This window comes from Quercus lobata, chromosome 2 (assembly GCF_001633185.2).
Source record: "Quercus lobata isolate SW786 chromosome 2, ValleyOak3.0 Primary Assembly, whole genome shotgun sequence".
Lineage (NCBI taxonomy): Eukaryota > Viridiplantae > Streptophyta > Magnoliopsida > Fagales > Fagaceae > Quercus > Quercus lobata.
Genome location: NC_044905.1, coordinates 1,550,666 through 1,575,894, shown reverse-complemented (window position 1 = coordinate 1,575,894; position 25,229 = coordinate 1,550,666). Strand labels below are relative to the sequence as shown.

The following is a 25,229-nucleotide window of genomic DNA, read 5'->3' as shown; positions in this document are numbered from 1 at the left end:
CTCCTAATGGGAACTACCATTATAGGGTGATGCCTTTTGGCTTTAAGAATGCAGGATCCACGTATTAGAGAATGGTGACACAAATGTTTGAGTCCCAAATTGGAAGGAATATGGAGGCATACATTGATGATGTGGTAATAAAGAGCAGGCAGGTAGAAGATCATTTGGCCAATTTGGGGGAGATATTCTCGGTTTTGAGAGAGCATAAATTACGCCTGAACATTTCTAAGTGTTCTTTTGGGGTCAGCTCGGGTAAATTTATGGGCTACATGATTACTCATTATGGGATTGAGGTCAACACCGAGCAGATTAAGGCTATTAACAGTTTGCATCCTCCTCGAAATCCCAAAAAGGTGCAAAAATTGACTAGAATGACAGCGGCCTTAAATAGGCTCATTTCTCGGTCTGCAGGCAGGTGTCGTCCCTTTTTCCAGCTTCTTCACAAGTGGAAGTGTAAAGTTGTAATTTACAACTAGTTTATGTTGGCTTTAATTCCATACAAAATTTGATTGTAATTTTGTTCAATCTTATGTACCTTGTATTTCATATGTAATTTATTTGTAAGGGTTGTGTGTGAGAGAGAGAGAGTGTGTGAAGACTCAAGACAATTGAAGACTAAAGCTGTTTTCGCGGGTAGTTTGTGAGTAAGCTTCCCACGAAGTAAAGCATATGCCCTGCATATGACTGGAATGCGAAGAGTCAAGACAGGATGGAGACAGCTAGTTTTCGCGAGTGTCTCGTTAGTAAAGCCTTCCCGCGAGATACCCGCGAAACATTCTGTTTTGCTGAACTGTCATATCTGATACACACTTTCTGTACCCACACTATATATACCCCTATTACCCACATATGTTGAGGAGTGCATCAGAGAGAAAACCCTAGCCACAAACATTAAGAGTCAAAGATTGTTATACCCACAATTCTCTACACAATTACTTGTGGATTTTCCTCAACTCCTACCTCTCCATTTCCATACCATTAAGAGATTGATAGCTCAAACACTTACCACACCCATTCTGAGTATCAAGTGAGGTTTTGGTGCTACTAGGAAACATTAGAAGAATCCAAGCTTTGACGGATACAATCAGGCGTATTGCGAGATCCAGAGAGCTAGACAAGACACGGTTCCGAGAAGCCTTGTTGGAGTAGGAGCTTGAAGGGCTCAGGTGCATTGGGTAAATTAGGATCTTTTGCTATTCGTGTATCCCAACTGATTGTCTAGTAGATTGATTACCGCTTAGAAGGCGGTGGAGAGGTTTTTCACCGAGTTCTTCGGTTTCCTCTTCGATAACACATCGACGTATTATCTTGTGTTTGCATTCTTCTTCCCTACTCTTTTACCTTTCATTTTACTGCTGTGTTATAATGATTATAGGTTAGAGTAGTTTATTTGTTTATCCACTTGCATTTACTCTATTCCACACTTAGTTTAAGTTAGAGTAAGATCAATCTAGACGTAATTGTAATTTGGGGGTCTAAATAGCTCTTTTGTTTTCACACATTTTCGAGCTTTCAAGAAGAACTTTCAATGGACTGAGGAGTGTGTAACAGCTTTTGAGGATCTCAAGCAGTATTTGTCAAGCCCTCCAATACTTTCTAGGCCCGATAAGGAGGAAGTGTTGTATGTGTATCTAGCCGTTATAGATTATGTTGTCAGTATCGTCTTGGTCAGAAATGAGGATGGAGTCCAAAGGCCCATCTACTATATCAATAAGTCCTTACAAGAGGCTGAGATACGCTATTTACTCTTGGAGAAGGCAGTGCTGGCCATTGTGCATGCCACTCGGAAGCTTCCCTATTACTTTCAGGCTCGTACTATGGTGGTGCTTACCCAGTAACCTTTACAAGCTCTTCTAAGAAAATTAGACTATATAAACAAAATTGCTAAGTGGGGAACCATGCTAAGAGCCTATGATGTTAAGTACATGCCTCGGACTGCTATAAAAGGGCAAATCCTAGCAGACTTTGTGGTAGAATTTACCGATGGTACAATGATTGAGGAAGATAAAGCCTTAGGGGTTATGGTCACATCGGCCATTGTTATTCTCCCTTGGGAAGTTTATACTGATGGAGCAGGTAATCAAAAAGGAGCAAGTGTAGGGGTTGTGGTAATTACTCTTGAGAAGTTGGTAATTGAGAAGTTGTTGCGGTTGGGTTTTCTAGCTACCAACAACGAGGCCGAGTATGAGGCTCTGTTAGCTGGAATTGCCATGGTCAAACAACTGGGGAGAGATGTGGTGGAGTTGTATTCTGATTCTCGGTTGGTGGTCAACCTGGTCAATGGGGAGTTTGAAGCCCGAGATGAGAGGATGCAGGGATATCTTTCTAAGGTGCGATGTGCTCAGGCTTAGTTTAAGAGTTTTGTTATAAAACAAATCCCTAGGGGACAAAATTCCCATGTAGACTCATTGGCAATGTTGGCCACTTCTTTGGGTCAAATCTTACTCGGGTTATTATTGTTGAGGACATGGATAGCTCTAGTCTCATAAAGGGACCCTTGGTTGGGGTGTATAGCCTTCAAATAGGGCCGAGCTGGATGGATCCTATAGTAACTTTTTTTAAAGCAGAGATTATTGCCTGAGGACAAGGGTGAGGCAGAGAAGGTGCGTAAAAGTGCTCCTTGCTATTGGCTATCTAAAGAACATAAGTTGTACAAGCGCTCTTACTCAGGACCATATTTACTATGCGTGTATCTAAAGGTAGTGGAGCCCTTGTTGGAAGAGTTACATGAAGGCGTATGTGGGAGTCACATAGAGGGTAAGTCTTTGGCGCATACAGCGCTCACCCAGGGATATTGGTGGCTGAGCATACAGAGAACCTCCCAGGATTATGCGAAAAAGTGTGCCAATGTCAGAGATATGCCCCAAATATTCATCAGTCAAGGGGAGTCCTAAATCCACTATCCAACCCTTGGCCATTTGCTCAGTGGGGCTTGGATATAGTGGGACCATTTCCCAGAGCTATAAGGAACCGAAGGTGGCTCCTCGTAGGCACGGATTACTTTACCAAGTGGGTAGAAGCTAAGCCACTTGCTAACATCAGGGACGTGGATGCTAAGAGGTTCATCTGGAGGAATATTGTCACAAGGTTTGAAATTCCTCACACACTAATCTCGGATAATGGTCTTCAATTTGATAGTAAAGCCTTCTGAAAATACTATAGGGAGTTAGGGATTAGGAACATGTACTCTACACCTACTTATCCTCAGGGAAATGGACAGGCCAAGGCCACCAACAAGGTCTGGGTTGAAGAAAAGATTGGACGACGTTAAAGGGAAATGGGTGGATGAATTGCCCCATGTATTGTGGATAACGCCTTAAAATGTATACTTGTTATATATTTATGTGGGCGTTATCTCCTAATAAATATGCTTAATTTGTATAATTAAGCCATGATTTGCATTAGCCCCTATTATTTATTTTTACATAATTTCTTGAATAAGATGTTATTCATTATGTGTAATTTTCTACTTTTAGGAAATCATGTGAGAAAGATGAGTTTATAGAAATTTGTGAGAGAATGGAGGCCAAACTAGAATTAAAGTGGAGCTAAAGGACTATACTTAAATGTTTAAGGAGGTGCAGCTGGAGTTCTTGGATCGTCTACCATGATTGGAAGCTTTAAATAAGGAAAGAAATCAAAGAGGCAGAATCTGGAAAGGAAAAATCTGATTTGAGCACTGATCAGTATTTTGGACATATCTCTCTTCTCAAAAATCCAATTGACACAAGACTAGATGGGTTGGAACCGTGACTTAAATATCTACAACTTTACAATTTTGAGTTTTTCAAAATTCCCAATTTTTGAAGGCCGAAATTAACTCACAAGTTATTGCTATAAACTTGGACGGAAATTAAAATAGTAAAAGTTTTATTTTCTTTGGACACTTAGACATTAGGATTTTGAAGGGAGGCTGGTAGAATGAATTTTGGCAGAGAAAACCTTGTATTTTTCTTTCTCTAATGGCAGCCTAAACTCTTTGCTAGGGCTAGGGGTTATGTTTCTTCTATACGGTATGAGTATTTAATGTGATTCTTTCTAGGATTTTATCAACGGCATATTTGATTGTTCAATTAGATTTCTTTTGATGTATTAGTTCTTCCATGCTTTCAATAAGTTCAATCATGTTTTTCTTATTGTTTAGATGAATTTCTAATAGTTTCAAATAGAAATCATGTTTTAAAGTGAATGGGTTTTTCAGAAAACTTTTCTAACCACATTATCAATCGAGGTTATCATACGTTCTTGAATTGTCTCAGTTCAACCGAATCATAAGTGTTTAATTGTATAACAACAATCAATTATGAAATATATATTTTCTTAGATCACAAATAATTTCATATCGATATAGGGAAACACCCCGATACCGTAGTATTTACATTATTGATTTAAATAAGTTTTTATCATTATTCTTGTTAACACTCACCAAGTAAAAGTATTTTTCTTCTTCATCCAAATTGTTATTTAATTATATTGTCTTTGAATTCACCCTGCTCCTTGTGGTTTGACCTTGGTACTCCGAGAATTATATTGCTACGATCTCCTGCACTTGGGAGTAAGCAAGTAGACCTATTGTACTACACCCTAAAGATCAATAGGGGAAACTCATTTTTCAATAACTTATGGGGCGGGAGTTGTAATCCCCCTTGAGTCAGGGCTCCCAACTCTGAGAATTGATCAGTTTAATGTTAAGGAAAATAACCGTTTACTTCTTGATAGCCTAGATGTGGCCGAGGAAAGGAGAGAGGTGGCTACGATAAAAATGGCATATTATCAACAGAAACTTAAATAAGGGTATGATAAGAGGGTGAAGTTGAGACCATTAGCTCCAAGAGACTTGGTCTTAAGGAAAGTAGGGATAGTAAAGAACCTTGCCTAGGGAAAGTTAGGCCTTAACTGGGAAGGGCCATATAGGATAACCTCCATTGCTGGCATTAGGGCATATTACTTAGAAGATTTGGGTGAAAATGTAATTCCTCGCCCTTGGAATGTAAACAATCTATGACATTATTATTATTAATGCTATGAACACCTTTGCCATTCATATCTTGATTAGTTGTGTTTTACTATGGATGTATTTGCTGAAGTAATCAATGTGCATGAAATGTTCTAAGTGTTAAACAAAACCTAGGCTTTGTTCGGCTCCTCGGGTCACAAGCTTAGGGTAAATTAATATTGCATGAAAAACTCTAAGTGTTAAACAAAACCTAGGCCTTGTTCAGCTCCTGGAGTCACAAGCCTAGGGTAAATTAACATTGCATGAAAAATTCTAAGTGTTAAACAGGACCTAGGCCTTGTTCGGCTACTCGAGTCACAAGCTTAGAATAAATTAACATTGCATGAAAAATTCTAAGTGTTAAACAGAACCTAAGCCTTATTCGACTCATCGGGTCACAAGCCTAGGGTAAATTAACGTTACATAAAAAATTCTAAGTGTTAAACAGAACCTAAGTCTTATTCGACTCATCGAGTCACAAACTTAGGGTAAATTAACATTGCATGAAAAATTCTAAGTGTTAAACAAAACCTAGGCCCTGTTTGACTCCTCGGGTCACAAGCTTAGGGTAAATTAACATTGCAAGAGAAATTCTAAGTATTGGCTAGAATTTAGGCCTGATGTGGCTCCTCGAGTCACAGATGAGGAACAAGACGATCTATGCAAAAGGTTGTCTAACTGAATAGTGAAGCTAAGAGTCTTGAGTACTTCCTCGGGTTTCAGGATCAGTGCTAATGGGTTTGCTTTGAGATTCCAAGTCCAATTTAAGGTAAGTCTTAGTTGGAATTTTTCTTAAGTTCTATGAGTCAATCAATTAATTGTATTACAAGTCATTCCATATTGAATGAAGTGATAAGAAGTATTTAATAAGTGAGTCACAGGTCAATATGTTGTATTCGTTACCAAGGAAAAGAGAATAGCGTAAGGTATAAACTGACAAGTACAAATTAAACAGTTGAAAAAGCATAAAATGAAGTTTAACTTTTTTTCATTAATGTTTAAGGAGTACAATGGAAAGAAAAAGAGGGCACCAACTATACTTGAGCCTAGTTACAAAATCAGCTATCTATTTCCTAGACTAAGGTTGAGCTATGCCGAGGCTTCTTTTTCTTTTCCTCCCTTCTTTTCCTGCTCCTTCTCTTTCTTCTTCCTCTTCAGTGGGGCCACTTCTGTTGCCTCCTCTGTCTCCACCTCCACCATTTCGATTGGAGGGGGCTGTTCTTTCTCTTTATCTATAGTTGGGGCAACAGGTGGAGTAGAAGCAAGCTGGGCTGAGGAGGAGGTGGGGGCCAAAAGCAGTGCAGGAGGGTAGTACACCCTGTCAGTAGCCCTAAGCTCCGACTCATCGCTAACCCCAGCTGCAGTTAGGGCTTGACCCCACACCTCTAGGTAGAAGGCCTAAGCAACATCCCTAAGTTAGGCAGTATGACTTTCAGCCGTCTTAGTCATACCCGCATCATAGGCCGCTTACTTGGCCTTTGCCTTCTTGGCATCCTTAGCCTCTAACTGCTTCTGCAATTGCTTTAACTCCACCATATTAAGTGCAAGTTTATTCTCAGTCTTCCTCTGGGCCTCTAGGCACTCAGCAGCCTGTTTATCGTAGTTGGTCAAGGCAGCTTCGGCATTTTTCTTGGCCTTCTCAGCCTCAGTCGGGTGGGTAAGAGACTTCTTCAGCTTCTTGTCCACCTCTGCATGGGCTTTTTCAGCTATTGTCAACTTACCTTCAGCTTGCTTGGCCTGGTCCAATGCATGGTCCACCCACTCCTCGGCTATGAAGGCAGCTTGGATAGACTGCAAGATTGGTACCAATTAGCTTTCGTGTATGAATGGTTTAAATGTATAAAGAAAGAAGGATAATTATATACCTTTACTAGGTCTTATTTTAAAGACAAGAAAACTTCGTCTTTACTGAAGGACCTAAGCTCCTGCATGTCCTCAAGTAAGCATAGAGCTTTCTCTAAATACTCTGCTACCAGGCCTGAGCTGCCTTTTTATGGTCCCTCAAGTTGGCATCACTCAGCACAGGACTGCTTGAACTCAGGGTGAATATAGGACTCCAAACAGAAGGCTTGGGTGGTCGGTCTCTCTCCTTCTCTTTAGAGGTTCCAGTAGAGGCGCTTTTATTCTGTTGGCCCCTACTTGTTCTGGCCTCCTTGGCTGGAGGCTGGTGTGAGGAGTGGGTGACTTCTCCCTTCTTGGCACCTTTAGTGCCCTTGCCTTCTTGGGCCTTCTTCCTCTTCTTGTCTGCGGCATCAACGAAAGATGCATGCATCACGGCAGGAGTGGGTGGTCGAGGCACCACTGCCACAGCTGGGGAAGAGCCCCCAGCGTGGGCCGTGAGTAGGGCAAATAGGTATGGGGTTTTCTCTTCGAAACCCATCCCTTTGGGAATGTTGGTCCCCTATTGGTTCGGACTAATTTAAGCGGGGCGTAGTGAGCGGTGTGAGGTGCTAGGAGTGTCTTTAGGGTCTTCTTGCTATTAGAAGACCTCAAAGTCCTTATCTGTCACTTCCTGCTGGATAGGATCTGGTGTGGGCTCCTTAGCTTCGTCATCCGAAGGGATGGGGGGTTCTTGTGAGTAAAGGAGCCTAGCTGCAAGGGGGGTTGGAAGTAGAGCATCCTAAATTCTCACGAGAGGATGTTCAGTTAATAGGAAGCCTGAGACAGCTACATCTATTAAAGCCAATCGAGCGTCTCTGGGTTTAATGACGTTCTTTGAGCCCTAAAAACGTTTGGTGGAGGGCTTGTATCCAAGGATGACGTGAGCACCTTGGAGTTGACCGTCCTTGTGCTAGAAGATCTCTAACTTGAGGATTCGGTTTAGGTCTGTGAAGTTCACCAAGTGCTTGGCCAGGACGATGTTGTATTCGTTTGCTAATGAAAACAATGAGAGTTGTAAGTTAAAAAAAAAAGGGGTGGGGGGGTGGGCTTTTTTCAGATTTATAAAGTTAGGTAGTATCCTATACGCATCTATGGTCCTCAGGAACCCTATACAATCCATCGTACCAGTCTCCCGAGACAATGAGAAAGTCCTCGTCTAAACCCTTACTTGAGTCAGGTAGGTAGGAGATTAACCTAACAGCGAGGACTCTACATTTAATGTAATATTTGGTTTTTTTCCCCCTTTTAACAGTTGTATACCCAGTTTACGTCGTGCCAAGTAAGGTTGGTTCTCATTTTCCGGTTTAACATATCTACACACCTGAGGACCCTAAAAACCTTCAGGGAGCATTGAGTGGGGGTCAGCCTATAGTTCATTAGATAGTCCCTAGTGACCCTTCCCATGGGAAGTTCCATCTTGCCTTCAATGAAGGTGACCATAGGAATGTCCACGGATTCAGGAGGTCTGTTCATGACTAGCCATTCACCATATTCGCAGTGTTGGATTTCAACAGTGTTGGGAATCCTATATTATGCCCTAAAGACAGCCCTAGTCTTGGGAGTATCTACTAGCTTATCTTACCCATAGAGTTTTATGGTATGAAAGAATAAACTTTTGCAAAAAAAGAATTGTAAGGATGAACACACCTACAAGCAAAAGGAAAAGTTCTCCTCAGGAGGTTGCTTTAACTCAAATTGCCAGAATGCGTAAATGAACTTCAGCCAGCCCCAAACTCTCCTTATATAAAGGTAAAAAGTGAGTGGTAATTTTCCCACTCATAAAATGAGGGAAAATATGGACCATAGGATCTTGATCGAGCCGTAGAACGTGGGGGGACAAGCAGCCGCCTGACACCATAAATGTGAAATCGTGGATTCTGAAGCATCAGGAGTGTACTGGAGGCAGATGAAAGAACGTTACCACGTGGGAACACGCGTGGCACGTGTGTAATTTGTTTACATAACTAAAACTTTGTTTTTACCTCAGGGTTAATAGCAAAAGTTTTAAGGGGCTATTGTGGGTGCCCGAGGACCCATGATGAAGTTGAAGAGTTGCAGTTTTGGTGTGGGAATGCCACGGGCCCAAGGAGGAAGGTCGCCCGAGGAGAGGAAGGGGTGAGTCAAAGGACTTTAAGGCACTCCAAGTGGGAAGAAGGATCTGAAGAAAGAGAATCAGTGATTACAGGGGAAGTTTCTAGTTTGGAATAACCTGTTGCTTCTACATTAAATGGTGGGCAACAGTTTTATCAGCTGCATTGATGAGGAAGTGACCTGAACAGTGTAAGTCACAGCTAAGTAGATTCCTTCTACCACCTTCTTTAGATGTAAAAAGAGACAAGTGCCATGAGAGAAGATTGGTTAGGTAAAGATGGAAGGTTGAGATGTGAGAGAGGGAGGAGTATATAAGAAAAAAATGAGGGTTTACAGAGAAAATGATCCAGACATAAGTATTAAGATATAGTAAAGAAACAAGAACACTGAGAGAAGAGAGTGAACAATAACATTTCTTGTATTACTGTGGCCTCCTCGGGCCAGTTTGTATTGAGAATCAAGCTCATCCATTTAACTACTTTCTTCTTTTTCTTCCTTATTTTCATCCTCGGGCGGAGCCTCCCTCTTGTTGTTTGTTTCCTTCTCTTACAAATTTATTGTTTTGGGCTACGGTTGAACTGATCTAGCCACTATTCTAAAGAGCCTAAGTTGCCAATTTTTCTGGTCCTTACAATAGTGTTATTTCTCCCCCGAAAAAAAAAATTGAACTAAAAGTTAGTTCAAACTTCAAACCGATATAACTCTTTCTTTAATTAATGAGGGCATGGTGTAAGTTTGTTTTCCAAAGCAAACCTACTTTACTTTTGGCTAAGAACTCAAACACAGGAAGGAAATAAAGTTTTTTGTAATATAAAATTATCGATGAACTTTGTCATGTGTCTCTCTTATTGAATTCCAAAGGATAATGAGATAACCTAGCAAGTTACGGCAAAGACTTGTAGGGAATCTATCAGAATCAATGTACGTAAAAACAATATTGAATATTGGATGATAAAGCAATGATGCCGACACGAGAAGGAATTTCCTCTCCACACACTGCTTTTGTGTTTGCTTGCGCTCTTTCCTTATCTCCATTGGGACAACTTTTTGTTTTAGTAAAATAATTATCCTTGTATGGATGTAAGGAAAACTAACTTGATATAAACTTAACTAGAAAACAAAAAAAGAAATATATTGTCTAAATTATATAATCCATATGTATTATTATTCAATAAAAATGCACATATATAATTTTTTTTCTCAATAACAATGTGTTTCTTGAGTGAAAAAAAACTAATATATAACTTTTTTTCCTTTTTTGGGTTGGGTGAACGACTGATATATAAAGCTTAAGTTATCAAAGAAAAATTAAGTTTTGGTTTACCAAAGAGGAAACTTTGAATATACAACCGAATTCAATTTATATGCCTGCTTCCTATTTGCGAATGACACATTTTATTTTTATGTATACAACATAAGACATGATTTGACATATAGAGTCGATTTCTTATTGATTATTTAGTACCGTCCAGGATATCAAGAAATATCTTTTATTTCAGAGGGATTTACTTCTAAATTTCTTATCTAATGGTAAGATATTTTAAAAATTAAACTAATTAAAATCCGAGGAAATAAATAATTTTGAATATCTTGATTGGTAGTGCCTTGTATTTTTTTTATAGATAAAATAAAATTTTAACCTATGTGTGTTTATTAATTTTTTTTCTTTTTCTTTTTGAGAGATAGTTTCACTCTTAAGTTTTAATCTATAGTATCAAGTTTAAATCTTTTATTCGATAACAAAAGATTTTGCCAATTAAATTAACTGGAACCCATATGTATGTTTCTCTATTGAATTAAGTGAAACTCACATATATTTTTGTTAATAATGAAAGCTAACTAGTTTTGTTATATACTCCTATTGGACCCTAGTGGCTTTCATGGTGAAGTTTCATTTGTGTGGCTTTTTTTTTGGTTGGTAAAAGACGAATTGCATTAAAAACTTAAGGAGCGGAACATGCAGTTGAGGGCAGAGCCTCTCATACTACACTCCAAGACTGTCATAATACAGCAACATATTCATGTCCACAGGCGGACTATTGAAAACAATAAAATCACAATTCAGATCCGAGCTTCTCCTCACAAGAGCGTCCGCACATTTATTAGCTTCACGAAAACAATAACTTATCCTCACCTGAGGAATCTGGCTGACGAGGGTCTTGCCATCCAAAATGAGAGATGCATGTGTGGCTTATTTTAGATGTCTAATTGTATTTATTACTGAGAAACAAAGCTGTCAAAGTCGTTTGCCTTTCATTGTTCTTTGATTGATTTTAAAGCTCCAGTGGTGATGGGGATTGGCCTGTGGTCCTGTGGACCATCAATGTATGTTAAAAAGGTTCGTTTCCTTGATTGATTAGAGTAATATACATATTTAGAGATAAATAAAGGTGTCTACGTTCAACGAACCTATATATGACTGAATCTAAACATCTAATCTTTATATTATATATATATATATATATATATATATATGTAATCGAATGTATGGCTGAATCTAATCAGCAAAACACTTTCTTTTTTCTCATAAATAATTATATAACCTACTAGAAGTTCAATCAGAGACGCAATCTACTAATCTTTTCATAGACAACAAGGATGTAGGATTGTAGGTAAACCCCTAAAATAGTGTGTTTCTGTCATCTAAAGAAAAATCACCCACCTAAAATGTTTGATAAGAAAATAAAAAATCACCCACCTAAAATGTTTGATAAGGAAATTCATATTGAACTATCGTAAAGTCAGTCATTAACGCATGAGGACAAAATTCTTTCCAATCCCACAAGTCAAGGGTGATGACTTTCAAAATAATCTTTTCTTTTTTTTCATGAAAATAATTCACATATATTATCTATTATTTATGACGTTTAAGAGAAATAATAATAATGTTATGAGTAATAATATGACTACAATACTTTCATAATATTTTTACAATAAATCTTAAGTAGCACGTTGGTTATAATTTGGGATTGTCACTAATATCATTTTTTTATCCACCTCTAATAGTTTGCAACCAAGAATTTATTGTGAAAGTATAATGGACCTAACATTTTTCATTTTATAATCCTCTTAACTATTTTATTAGGAGTATCTTTTTTTTCTTTTTTTTGAGAAGAACATTCTATCATTTTAAATTGGGCTTGTCCCCGTACCACTATTGGGCTTGACTACCCAAAACCGAAGTGAAAATTGCATGGGCATTGGGCCGACCACTTCAGATAGAATGGGTTTCCCCAAGAGAGAAAACCCAACCTCCACGCATGCAGAGGCAGACAGAGAGCCAATCAGAATCAGCCAAACTCAACCTCGTCATCGTCGACGTTTATTGCTTCAGGCTCCAATAAATTCCATAAGCTACAACAACAAAATTTTAAGATTAAGGTTTGGTTGATATTGGCTTCAAAAACTCCTATGTAATAATACAACAATCTTAACAACAAAGCGATAGTTCCAAAAACAATGAGAACCAAAAGCCCACAAAGAGATACTGAAAAAAGTGGAGGAGTTTGAGGTGTGTAAATGAACTTTATTTATTTATTTTATATACATGTGGCTGAAGCAATACTTGGTTGCTGCTGTTGTTGTTGTGCCAATTCATGTGCACATATGTATTACATTTCTGTTTGCATGTATCTATATGCTGTGTTTGTTTGAAAAAGTCGTGGATCTTGGAAAAGACTTCTTGGCCATGCTATCATGTTTGGAGCAATTAAAGATTGTTTCTCGATGAAAAGAAAAAATTAATAGCCTGCAAGTTGCAACAGATATAGTTTCTGTTGATGCCCCCTGGAAAAAACATATAAAATAGAAAAGGTAAAGTTGACAGTTCGGAGCTCAAGACACAAATGGTGATGCCCTGGTTTAATAAACTAATAATCTGAAAAGGCAAACTGAAGTGCCCTTTTGACTCAATCGTATTTCGAGATGCCACTTCCTCTTGGAGGTAGGTTTCTTGCTCATAATATCTCTCTCTCTCTCTCTGTGGGAGTCAAAACTGGCCCACATCTCATACATAATTATATAAATACTACTTGTTATTTTTTATTGGATTATTTAAATGTCCAATCACATTCATACTCTTTTCATAGGCATACTGAAAAGGGAGTCAGGTTGTTAAAACTGAAGAAACTTAGGAGTCTAGCTGTCAAAAGATTGAAGGGGACAGAATACTTTCATGTTTGTCTCAAATGGTTTGTTTACTCCGATCACCAAAAAATAAAATCCAAGAGAAGAGAAGTTTGCTTTATTCATTCATTCCTATATTTGTAAAGCAATGGCACTTCCTCCTTTGACAAGAGTGGGTGGAGGGTGAGATTTTGGGTTCAAATCCCATTGGTTGTGTATATATAACTTCCTAATTTAAAAAAATTATAATAAAAATATTTATGACCATTAGTTACTTTGGTTGTTGTATAAAGTTGCTATGCTTAATAATGGTAAACCAATATGAAAAATGTTTCAGTGTACCTGTACTGTGTTGACTCTACCGTCCACAGCTTATTTTAAAATTGTTGTCCACTTGTCCTTTGGCTCTAAATAATTTGGTAAATAATCTTCCTTTATGTCACAACCTTCTTCTTGCATTGGCAGCATTATGTTCTTTCTGAACTTAAAATTATTGTATCATAACATCATTCATGATGATTTTTTGAAGTGAATGTAACATAAAGTGCTGACTTTTTAAAAATAAAAATCATTATGCAGAAGCAATTCAAGCAATCAAATATTAGACGAGGAGGAAAGCAAAAGATGGTTCACCAGGAATTGAGAATTCATTTATGGATGCTAACTCAATTTTTCAGATGGTTCCAAGCCAACATCTCAATGCACAATCAACATGATCAGTCAAATATCTGTCTCTTATGATGATGACCTTCTTGGAGAAGATATTAAGGGTGATGCAGCTTGATTTTTGAATTATAGGAACCTTATATGGTTTGGTATTATAGGTTTCATTCACAGATGAGGTGCAAAAATATTTTTGGTTTTTATGCCATAAACAGAACAAAATGTTCAACCCATTTGTGTGTGATATTGGATTTTGTTTAAAAAGAAAATTTCCAATAGAATCTCAAGTGAAGAATGCAGTTCATTTCCTCTTTTTGTGATATGTCCAGATATTCTTGACTATTTACATGCACTTTTTTTTTCATCTTTTTAAATGTCAAATGGTAAGCTTATTGGATTAGGATTGAAAAGGAAATCTCTAATCTGAATCTGTCTGAATATTTTCATTGCTTTTCCCCCACTGAGCCTTTTAAATTGTTCTTGATGCAATAATTATCTTGCTACTCAACAAGTAAACAGATGCACCAGTAAATAGTTATATAGTTGAAAGCAATTGTTGTGTATTCCTTTTCCACTCAACTAGTTTTGTTCCCAGTAATTGCTCTGATTTTTGGTTTCCAAATGATAAAAAAGAAATGTGCCAAATAACTCAAGATTGTGCCAAGGCCAAAGCAAGGCAGGAACGGCCACATTTTCAACTAGAGGAAGAAATGCTGCTAGCTCAAGTCTCCACTGGCACAATAAAATGTTGCTTCTTTTGTAAAAAGAGGCAAGTCGCAGTGCAGTCATCTACTTTTGCACAAGGGTATCTCTTTTTCCATGTGGCAGTAGCCGCCTCAACCACGGCTCTTGCTGCTGCCTGTTCACTATCTGCTGCCCACACAATCGATGCAACTTGATCATTATTGAGCACATCCCAGACCTACATTTTCAGGCACAAACGATGAAAATAAAACGCATTATACTAATTAGCAATACAATGAGAAGGAGAATGAAAAGGTATCTGACACTTGAACATGTACAAATTAAAATTTCATTCAATTTGCACTTACCCCATCAGTTGCAAGAATGATGAATTGGTCATTGGAAGTTACACAGTGATAGTAGATATTGGGGATGGCAATTATGCCATGGTTTTTGAGTATGAAGTCTCCAATAGCTCGTGACATGGCTAGGCCTGGAGAGTCATCGTGGGGCAGCCACACTCGTTGGACATGTGGTTCTTGCCTTAATGCAGCCACCCGGCCATTGCAGTTCCTTATTCTTTCTGCTTCACCTATGTCAGAAATGAAAATTGATTAGTCACTGAAAAAGTCATCTAAAATTAGTAGGTCCTCAATGGTAAGGTGAGTGAAAATAACAAGGAAAAAAAAAATTCACAACTGTGTAGTTGACATTGGTGCAAATAACAGTGGTGTCAATAACAAGCCAATGTGAAAATGATATTGTTCTAATCACAACTTGTCACATTAACAGTTGTAAAAAGATTGTCTGTGTCTGATTACTTGTATGGATCAACTCCTTGGTGTGACAAGTACCATAGCAAAATACTCTGTAGTATATACCCCCAGCCATACAATTTTTCAACGCATATAATGTCGGGAAGGAAATGAGGTCTTACAAGGTAAGCCTGGCTTTAAGTCAGTGGTTAACTGGATAGCAGTAACTCCATTGTTGGTGATTGTCCCCAAGACAGCTCTGGAGTCACCTAGATTAGCTATGATAAGATCTTCATCCTGTTTTATTTTCCAATTATAGAAAGAAAGAAAAAATTAAGAAACAAATTGAAAAATTCATAAGAAGTAATTCGTTCATAACTACTTGGTCTTTTACCTGTCTTATGACTACAACAGCAGTTGTTCCACTACAAGAGCTGTCCAACTTCTTTTGTAGTTGTACCTCCTTGTCCATCAACTTGAAGGCACTGATACAAGCCTCTTTCCATATGTGAAAATTCTTGCTTGGTCTTAATTCCCCATCTATTCTCTCAACATGGTTTTGGAAAGTACTATCATTTGCTACTGTATAAGTCTTTGCAAGTGCATTCCTTTGGCTTAGTAAGAGCGAAGGCAGGCGGTTACACACTATCTTGCTCACTATGTGACCATTCTTCCCATGCCCATCAAAAACTCCACAGAAGGCTCCATCTTCCACTCCATAGCCCTTATTAAAGAAAAAAGAATTTATGTTTCAATGGGGAACCTGATAAGACTAATAGTACAGTACTACATGTTAGTTGAAATTGTAGTTTTTTTAAAGCCATTGGTTTTTACCTAAAAATCCAAGATTGTATACCATGGTAAATTGGATTTCACCAGTGGTGTATGGTCCACTTTTTATCTAGGAAAATTTTATGGTACACCTTTGGATAGCTTTAAAATTTTAAATGAACAAGCATATCATACAATGATTTCATTGCCACAGTATAAATGATTTTGAATTGCTTAGGAAGAAACATAAGAGAAACTAAATTGAGAAGTTGACTTTTCTCATGAGAATCAAGACCAACTTAAATTCTAATTTAAGCACAACCTGCAAAACTAGGGACCATAGATACAATTTGAGAGAACCATGGTACAAAACCTGGTAAAGAATGGCAGCATCTTGGTTTAGTCCTTTGCTCCCTTGCTTAGAGTAAAGAGAACCAAGACCCAGAGCTCCATTAGAAACATTATTTCCTTGGAAGAATATCACATTTTCATGGCCATCTTCAGCATCATGAATCTCCTTTGATGCAACTGATATGCAGATTCCCATTGCAACTAATATTATTTTTGTTCTATTTTTTCACTTTACTTTTATAGTCCAAGGATAGCCGAAGCAGTTTCCTTAATCATGAATCCAAGGACCCCAGGATGCGCATGTTATAGCAAAATAATGATTATAAGGGGTAGATATCTGTACAAGTGGCTCCCAGGAGGTCAGAAAGCACACTTTAGATTCAATAATTCTCAATTTTTTAATTGTTGGGTGTTATTTTAGGCCACCCCAAGATTCACTTGAAGGGACACATGATGTGTATTTTTTCTTTTTATAAGCTGTTTCTTTTTACATACATGATGCACCCCATGGAACTCAAATCCATGTTCAAACTGACAAACTTGCACACCTTTTTCTGTTTGTGACAGTAATTTTTTATATCCTTTTCATGCATTTAATCCTATTATATGATATCAAATTAAAATTACTATATGCAAGTTAGTATGGACTTGATTTTTTATATATGAATCATCTAAATAATGTCACATGTTGAACTATGTCTGGAGTTGAATGATAGTTAAAACCTGAAACACCAATTTGTTAGTTACTTCGCTTGTGATTCTTCACGTACATGATGACTTTATTTTCAGGTGAATTTGAATTAGCTCTTTAACTTATACGCTTATTAGCATATTTATAGACTTTTAAAGTCTCACTTTTCTAAATATAATTATTATTTTGCTAATTTTTAGCAAAAAGTTAATCCAAAGGCACACGAAATTTATTGAAAATGAAATGTCTGACCCAAAAGCTAAACAAAATTATATTAACTTGTTGCTTGAGTGGGTGATCAAGAAATGGAGGAATAAACAAATGTTGATTCCTATCAAAATGTGAACAAAGATATAAGATAGTTGTTGACCATTGACCAACTTGATGCACTTTACAGGGAAAGGGAATGGATCCATGGCAATTGGAATCAACAAAACAGTAGACAGATTTATGAAAAGATGCAAGCAGTTGGTCAAACTTTGTAAAGAATAAATATAATGAGAAATTTAATCCTATTCTTATAGCGTAATCATGGTTCATAATTGTGTGCTAGTATCTACTGGTGGATAAGAGACAAACATTGTATGCATCATGCTGGTCGATCTCTTTAAGCCAATAAGCCTTGTCAAATGGATCCTGACCCTAAAATCTGAAGACCTTTTGAGGATCATCAATAATATATTGGGTGGTTAGATTTATATGTCTAAGTTGACTTCTCAAATTTTCTGGATAGTTTTTGTTTAATTTTAGGTCTTATTTCCCAATGAGTGGATCCTGTTCATGTTGTGATTGACAAACACACATATCATCATGATGATTGAAGGATCAATTCCAGACAAAAAATAAACAAAAGGGAAAACAATTGAATAAAAAATAGTTTGATGCAAGTTGGTATGCATGTGATATATATTATACGTTTGGTGTTTGGTATAGCTTGTTTTTATTGATTTATTTTGTTGAAGAAATAAGTTGGGCAAAAGTACAACGGTAGAGACTTTAAGAAGATGTTCGTTCTTTTTTAACATGACCCAAACAAATTATACCAGAAAATGATGGTCGATTGATTCCTTTCACAAGTAGAGAACAAGTCTTAATCCCAAAAGTCTCTCGGAAGCAACACTTAACCTAATAACCTAATGAGTTATATGGTCATTTATCAAAAAAAAGAGAGAATTATATAGTCCCATATTACAGACACAAACCATTGATCAATTGGATGATTTAATATCTTTTATCATTTTCAAGAAACACACACCAAAACAGATTTTTGAATAACTTCATATATATCATCTTGAAATTTCAGTTTCATTGATTGATCAGATAATCCATAAGTCTACCCACTTAACATGTAAATTGGCACTGCAATCAAGGTACCAATGAGGCAATGAGTCAACTGGAGTCTCTCTGTCTCAAACTGACTCGAATCCCCTTGTAAATTTCATATGAAATCATTAAGGTATTACTGATAAAGTGCATATGGTTTATGGTTCATAGGACTTCATAAACAAAAAGAGCAGCCCTTCAAGCAAAAAAGGCTTGCTTGGAAGACCAGATTCCAAACATTCCGAGTCAAAATGTACTTGAGTAGTGTTGTGCTAAATGAGACATGATACATTCACATGTTGCAAATCATCCAAATATTCAAAACCCAATTATCCATGTATTTGGATAGGACTTGCAGATGATCACTACATATCGGCGATAATTACAGTCCCAATCCATGATCAAGTATGTATCACATTTTCTTTTGGAAAAAATAAATCCATACGTGATCTTTGCATGTTCAATAAACATGGACAAAAATAAAAATAACCAATGTCGAAATTCATATTTAACAATGCATCATATTTTTCATAAGAAAAAAACATAGAGACTTTATACAAATAGATGGAAGGTCAAATAATTTCCTTGTTCCCGTTTAAAAAGAGGTCATATCAACTTCTTTTAAAAAGAACTAAAGTCATACTTAGAAAACCAAAAGATAAGAAGGAACACAAGACCACTAATTTAACTTTTTTACATTTTTTTGTTAAGTTTTGGCCCCAAGGGGAGGGGGGTAAAAGGAGATTTGAATTAGCGACCTCTGCTTCATGAGGTGTTGCCCCCAACTGATTGCACTACCCCTTAGATTCTAATTTAACTTTATACATTCTCATTGGCTGGATACAGGAACACTATCATCACAAGGCATTGTTTCTGATGCAGGCAACTTCTTTGTCAGAGACTTGGGAATGTCAACATATTCTTGTGGGCAACGCTGTTGAGGGTGTGACAACAGCACACACATGTGACGGTAGAGAACACGTGCTAGCCCCTGCCCACTCTCATGAATGTAGCCCTCGTATTCACTGACGTGCTCAAGGGACTCTACAAGTGCATCATAGACCTCCTGGGGGCAATTGTCAGGTCCAGGCTTGTCATGGAGGTAAATAACATCTAAGGTAAAGAGTTTTCGATTTATAGGCCATTGATGATGAGGTTTTGCAGATGATCTGCAGTAGATAAGAATCTAAACACAACATAATATCATAATGCATGTCAGATTTTATAGATAGAGCATGCATCAAAGAAGTTTCATAGGCGTGACAAGATCATCATAATCAGTAAGCAACAAACAAATACATGAACAGATACACAGAAAGTGATTCCCACACTACTTACCACCCTAAAAATTCGATTTTGAGCACGGGATTTCTTGGCTTCATGAGATGCTATCTGAAACAGACTGGTAAGATCAGCAGGACCACAAGACGAAGTAGCTGAGAGTCCCATAACTGCAGCAACTGCGGACTCAACTTCACTACTAAATTCTTTCCTAAGCTACATGATAGCAAAAAGGAACCAAAACAATTCTGAATTAATAAAAAATACTTTACATTAATAAATAAATAAATAATTGCGAATAAATTTTTGGTTACACGGGCAAAACCAGTTATAATTATTCATTACCAGGGGGTATTTGCATGTTCCAATCTTAACATATCTAATACATTAATAAATAAATAAATAATTTTGAATAAATTTTGGGTTACACAGGCAAAACCAGTTATAATTATTCATTACCCGGGGGGTATTTGCATGTTTCATCTTAACATATCTAATGCACCAAACGCACAATGTGGTATAACTAACAATGCTGTTACCTATTTGTACTTGGGATGGAAATTTTCTCAAGAATCTTGCTCTGTAAAGTTCAGGAGTTCAGTATCTTTAAATTTCATCCTAAGTGCAAAGAATTGCAACTAACCCACTTGTGCTTTGCTGATAACCTTATGATTTTTGCACTCACTTGGAGTTATTCAAGCAGATATAACAGAATTCAATCAACATGCTGGAATCAGCTAATTTCTCTAAGAGTGAAGTTTTCTTTTCTGGTCTACAAGGAAATTTAAAGCAACAGATCCTAAATATTCTTAAGTTCAAGGAAGGCCACTTGCTAGTCAGGTACCTAGGTGTCCCTCTTATTTCTGGTAAACTCAAGCACCAAGATTGCCTCCCATTGCTGACTAAGATCACTGCAAGAATTAATTCTTGGTCATCCAAGATGCTTAGCTTAGCAGGTAGACTTCAGCTTATAAAATCTGTCTTATTCAGTGTGCATGCTTACTGGTCAAATGTGTTTATTCTACCCAAGAGTACTATAAAAGAATTAGAACAGAAATTGTCTTCTTTCCTGTGGAAAGGGACTGAGAGGAATGGGACAGGCTAAAGTTGCCTGGAATGAGGTATGCCAACCTAAGGCAGCATATGTATTAGGCAATCATGAAGTTTATTTGGCTTCTATTTATCCATGCTGGCTCCTTGTGGATTGCTTGGGTCAAAATTCTTCTTCTTAAGGACCAGAGTTTTTGGATTGTCAAAGCTCCTCAATGTTGTTCTTGAGGGTGGAGAAAAAATTTAAAACTCAGAGCTTTGGCAAGACCCTTTATAAAGTTCCTGGTACAGGATGGATCTAGCATTATATATGTGGCATGACAATTGGCATCCTGATGGCCCTCTTTATCAAAAATTTGGGCATAGGATTGTATATGATGCTACTAGTTCAATTAATGCTAAATTGTCAAGTGTGATTCAATACAAAGCTTGGAATTGGGGAAGTACAAGGTCTGATGTTCTTGTATCAATTTTAAGTAAATTGCCTTTGATTGATATTGGTGAGTGTGACAAAGTTGTATGGATTCCTTCAAAATCAGGAATTTTTTCTATCTCAAGTGCTTGGGATCAAATTAGAAAAAAGAAACCAACTGTTAGTTGGTGGAAGATTGCATGGTTCACCAAAGCCATCCCAAGGCATGCTTTCATCACTTGGCTGGCTATTAGGGACAGACTCTGCCTATGACAGGATTGCTAGTTGGGGAATAACCCGTGATCCTTTATGTTTGTTATGCAGAGGAAGCTCTAAGAGTAGAGTGTTCACCTTTTTTTTAAGAGCCCCTTTTGTAAAAGACTTTGGAGGAAAATCAGGAACTGGTGTTATCAAGATAGGCTTGATGAAGACTGGCAAAATCTCACCAATTGTGCTGCAACAAATTGGAAAGGTAAAAGCTTAAATGCTGACTGCTGCAGATTGGGTTTTAGTGCATATATATACCACATATGGGCACAAAGAAATGCTATAAAGCATTTGAGAGCTGTTAAAACAGCGGATCAAATTGCTGGTCTCATAAGGAAACAGGTGAAGGCAAGGATTGAAACTAAAGGACCATATCCTAGGTCTGGTATCAACACCAAAATATGCATCAGTTGGGGTATTTCTGATTTTGTGTTCATGCCTAAGGATTTGATTGGAAGGCAGAATTCTGGCTAGCTCTTTGTTACTTGTTGGTAGATTAGTCCTAGTTAGCTGTGTTGTTTGTTTGTTTGTTATATTTTGTAATAGATTGTATGGTGCAAAACTGCACCTAGTTGTGTTCTTTGAGTTTTTGTTTTGGTTTGCACTTGTTTGTTCAGGTGCTTTTCAATTGTTACTCTGATGTAGTATTGCTGGTTGAATGTTCCCTGTTGTAGCCTTTGGCTTGTTTCTCCAAAAAAAAAACTAATGATGCTTTGCCTGGCACTTTCTAATGCATGCGTTGTACAATAGAAAAAGGCTAAATTAAATAATAAAAAATTAAAATAAACTAAAACAATGTTGCCATAGCTAGCTTTTTCCTTCAACCTCAGGGGAAAATGAAATTTGATGATGTCTAAGATCTGAATTCTATAAATCCATGCACCCAGTTACAGCCTTAAACTGTGTGTGTAATATAGACTACTGGTATTGCCATTCTCATTAATAAGAAAGCATTTCTTTAGTTAACCTGCTGGGTTATAAAAGATGTGAACCTAATGGATGTGTTAAATAGATCTACGCGTTGTATGCATCAAATCCTTACAAAGAGAACAATAAGTCTGAGGCGGACAATCACTCACAAAAGTGATCAACTACTTCCATATTTTGTTCCATTTTCATCATATCAAAATAACCATCCAACTAGCTTATCAGGAGCTGCAAAAAATCTGTCCAAGAGACTTATATTTTAGGAAAGACCCGCATGATTTTTTTTTGAAAGCTAGATATAATAAACGCTACTCGCATTTTCTCTACCCCTAATGCAAGAGGTGCTCATCCTCACCAAATTGTTGCTTAGAGTATTGGGTAATTGGGTCTTATAAAAATATGGAAACCAATAACCACTGGAAAACTTGGAGTGCACAATTTCCTATTGCCTAGGCTCTAAGATCCAAAAACTCGAAAGCCTCCTCTTTCCTATGTTCTTGTTTGCTTTCAACAATGGCAACATGCCAAACCAAGAATCAAGAAATACATAGTTACATAAAATAGAATAAATGTCAATATCTATGGATAAATTTTCGACAATACTACGAACAAAACACGAAATGGTCGATTGTGAGTGGTGGGTCCATGTAAAAAGTGGTGAGCAGAAAGTGTCCACCGAAATTGGGTATGTCCCTATATCAATTTCTAGAGAATCCTAATATGTTTTCACCATATGGGTACCTATTAAAATCATTGATAACATGCAAAAATCCAATCCAATTCAAAAAATCTCAAAAATTGAAGCATTTTGAAAAATAGTACCAAAGAAGCTGATTTGGAGAGAGTGGCAAAGGCGAAGCGGTGATCAGGATTGATGGAGAGCTTGGCGTGGATGAACATGAGGATAGCTTGCTTGATGGAGTCCAATCTGGTGAGTGGTCGGCCATTTGAGCCAGTGCTCTTCATCTCCACCAGAGACTCAACGTCCACGTCTACGCACAACAATATGTCTTCGTTAAATATACGTGAAGGATTCAGCGTGTATTTGCTGCTCACATCCGAGCTCTCTCCCTGTACTACTACTTCCATCTCTCTCTCTCTCTCTCTCTCTCTCTCTGCTTTGGTGGACTGGTCTCTCTCAATTCTCAAAATGACGTCCTTTCGGGTGATGATATAAACGGTGCGTTTTCTCCAGTTTCTATTACTTTCTTTTTCTTTTTTCTTTAAACGCAGCGTTTCAACTTTCATGTTTTTTTTTTTTTTTGAAACCCATGTTTCATTTTTTAATATACTGTGCAATTTTTTTTTCTTTTGGGTTATGACAAAATTATTACTCCTATTTATTTTTTTTAACGGAACTCAAATTTATAAAAGTCAAGTTTTATGTAATTTTTTATTTAAATATGGAGCACAACCCATAAATTTGGTTTGGAAAAACATTTTATTGCGTCTCCAGTCCTCTCCCTTCACCATATATATCCTCAGTCCTCTGCCTCAACGCATCAGCTTCACAAGGATTGGTTCTCTCTTTAACGTTTTTGCTCTGCTCCGTGTATCGTCGTTCTTCATCGCAATTCCAGCCTTTCCAGGTAACTATTCTCCATTACCCATATTTGAAATTATGATATAGATTTGGGCTTTTGGCATGTTGGTTTACACTATTTGAACTCAAAATATTAGAATTCAGAGATTTGTTGCTGCTGTTGTTGTTTTCGCTCTACTCTGTTTATCATCGTTCTGATCCACCAATTACAAAATCTTAGTAGATAGGGAAAATTTCTGGTTGATGTTCAAAGGAGATATGGATTCTATCTTCTTAGCATTAGTTAATAACAATTACACAGTATGATGAATGTTTGCCTCAGAAGAAAATGTTAGAACACTGCCCTCTGTGGTTTGCTAGTTTTTGAATGTTTGCCTCAGAATAATCTTTTAGAAAAGATAAAATGAACTAAAATTCTTATGCTGTCTTTTGCTCAGATCTTATAACTCTTCTTGGACACTCAAATTTTAGTGGCTGTAGTGATATATTAGATTCTAATGTGGTATTGCTTACCCTGTCTTGCATTTCAGTTGAATTTTTCCTTTTAAGTGATTATTAGAGAAATTCAGTTGGGTTTTGTGCATTGAGTGGCTGTGATAAAAATTAGAGTTTTATGGTTCTGTTGTTAACATAAGTTGAAGTTTTTGGTGTCCTGTTGCCATTGTGTGCTCTAAATCTTATGCAATCATCTTCACATGTCTCTTCCCTTGCTAATAGTACTGGAAATAATAATCACATTTTCATATAATCTTAGTCTTGACTCATCAACCAACTTATCAATTTGTCTGATTCAGGAATACAAAACACAGCCAAAGAATTTCTCTCCATTTTCAACTTTGTCACCATTCTCTATTGATCAAAGCTTTTGAGCTTATATTTTATCACATAGACCATTTGTACTAACCATATTTTATCACACAGAAACAGTTATTGTAAATAGATCATTTGTATTAAACCTCTTTTCTATGTTTATAACTGATAAGGTATCAAGATTGTGCTAGTCTTTCTTAAAGAACATCTATTTTGTGGAACACAATATTGTCCTTAAAACTTGAGGTGAAACTGTTTGATTATTTGGCTGAACATTAATATTAACAAACTTATGTTTTTTTTAGATGGGTAAGCCATCCCAAAATAGCTCAAATGTTAGAGCTCAATGGCCATCAAGAGTAACAACTATCTTTTGCGAAGCTTGTGTGGATGAGGTATTTAAGGGTAATCGACCTAATACCCACTTTAGTAAAAAGGGTTGGACAAATATTATAGCAACTTTTGAAAAGAAAACTGGAAAGGAATATCCTAGGTCGAAGTATAAGCATAAATGGGATAGTTTGAAGAAAGATTGGGTACTTTGGAATAAGTTGAAGGGAAGTGAAACTGGATTGGGATGGGATGCAGCCAAAGGAACAATAGCTGCA

General features: G+C 37.1%; 2 protein-coding genes across 2 annotated transcripts; both read right to left on the bottom strand.

Moving 5' to 3' along the window:
- Positions 1-14,228: 14,228 nt before the first annotated feature.
- LOC115978107 (probable protein phosphatase 2C 72) lies at positions 14,229-16,565 on the bottom strand. The gene is made up of 5 exons (XM_031100130.1): positions 16,340-16,565; positions 15,590-15,919; positions 15,378-15,492; positions 14,809-15,032; positions 14,229-14,678 (listed from the first exon to the last, which is right to left on the bottom strand). Exons 1-5 carry the CDS (start codon positions 16,511-16,513, stop codon positions 14,478-14,480), a joined length of 1,044 nt encoding a protein of 347 aa, XP_030955990.1. The 5' UTR covers positions 16,514-16,565; the 3' UTR covers positions 14,229-14,477.
- Positions 16,566-18,892: 2,327 nt separating this feature from the next.
- On the bottom strand, positions 18,893-23,423 carry LOC115971958. The gene is made up of 3 exons (XM_031092087.1): positions 23,091-23,423; positions 19,670-19,828; positions 18,893-19,517 (listed from the first exon to the last, which is right to left on the bottom strand). The coding sequence occupies exons 1-3, from the start codon at positions 23,355-23,357 to the stop codon at positions 19,161-19,163; spliced, it is 783 nt and encodes a 260-aa protein (XP_030947947.1). The 5' UTR covers positions 23,358-23,423; the 3' UTR covers positions 18,893-19,160.
- Positions 23,424-25,229: the final 1,806 nt, after the last annotated feature.

Excerpts from the sequence above, each read along its gene's own strand:
- LOC115978107 (XM_031100130.1), bottom strand. The coding sequence starts at position 16,513 with ATGGGAATCTGCATATCAGTTGCATCAAAGGAGATTCATGATGCTGAA. Across the intron at positions 15,920-16,339 it reads ATGCTGCCATTCTTTACCAG|GGCTATGGAGTGGAAGATGG; the intron begins GTTTTGTACCAT and ends TTCTTTAATAAG. Across the intron at positions 15,033-15,377 it reads CTTAAAGCCAGGCTTACCTT|GTGAAGCAGAAAGAATAAGG; the intron begins GTAAGACCTCAT and ends TTTCTGACATAG.
- LOC115971958 (XM_031092087.1), bottom strand. The coding sequence starts at position 23,357 with ATGGAAGTAGTAGTACAGGGAGAGAGCTCGGATGTGAGCAGCAAATAC. Across the intron at positions 19,829-23,090 it reads TCTCCAAATCAGCTTCTTTG|CTTAGGAAAGAATTTAGTAG; the intron begins GTACTATTTTTC and ends GCTATCATGTAG. Across the intron at positions 19,518-19,669 it reads AAAATCGAATTTTTAGGGTG|ATTCTTATCTACTGCAGATC; the intron begins GTAAGTAGTGTG and ends TGTTGTGTTTAG.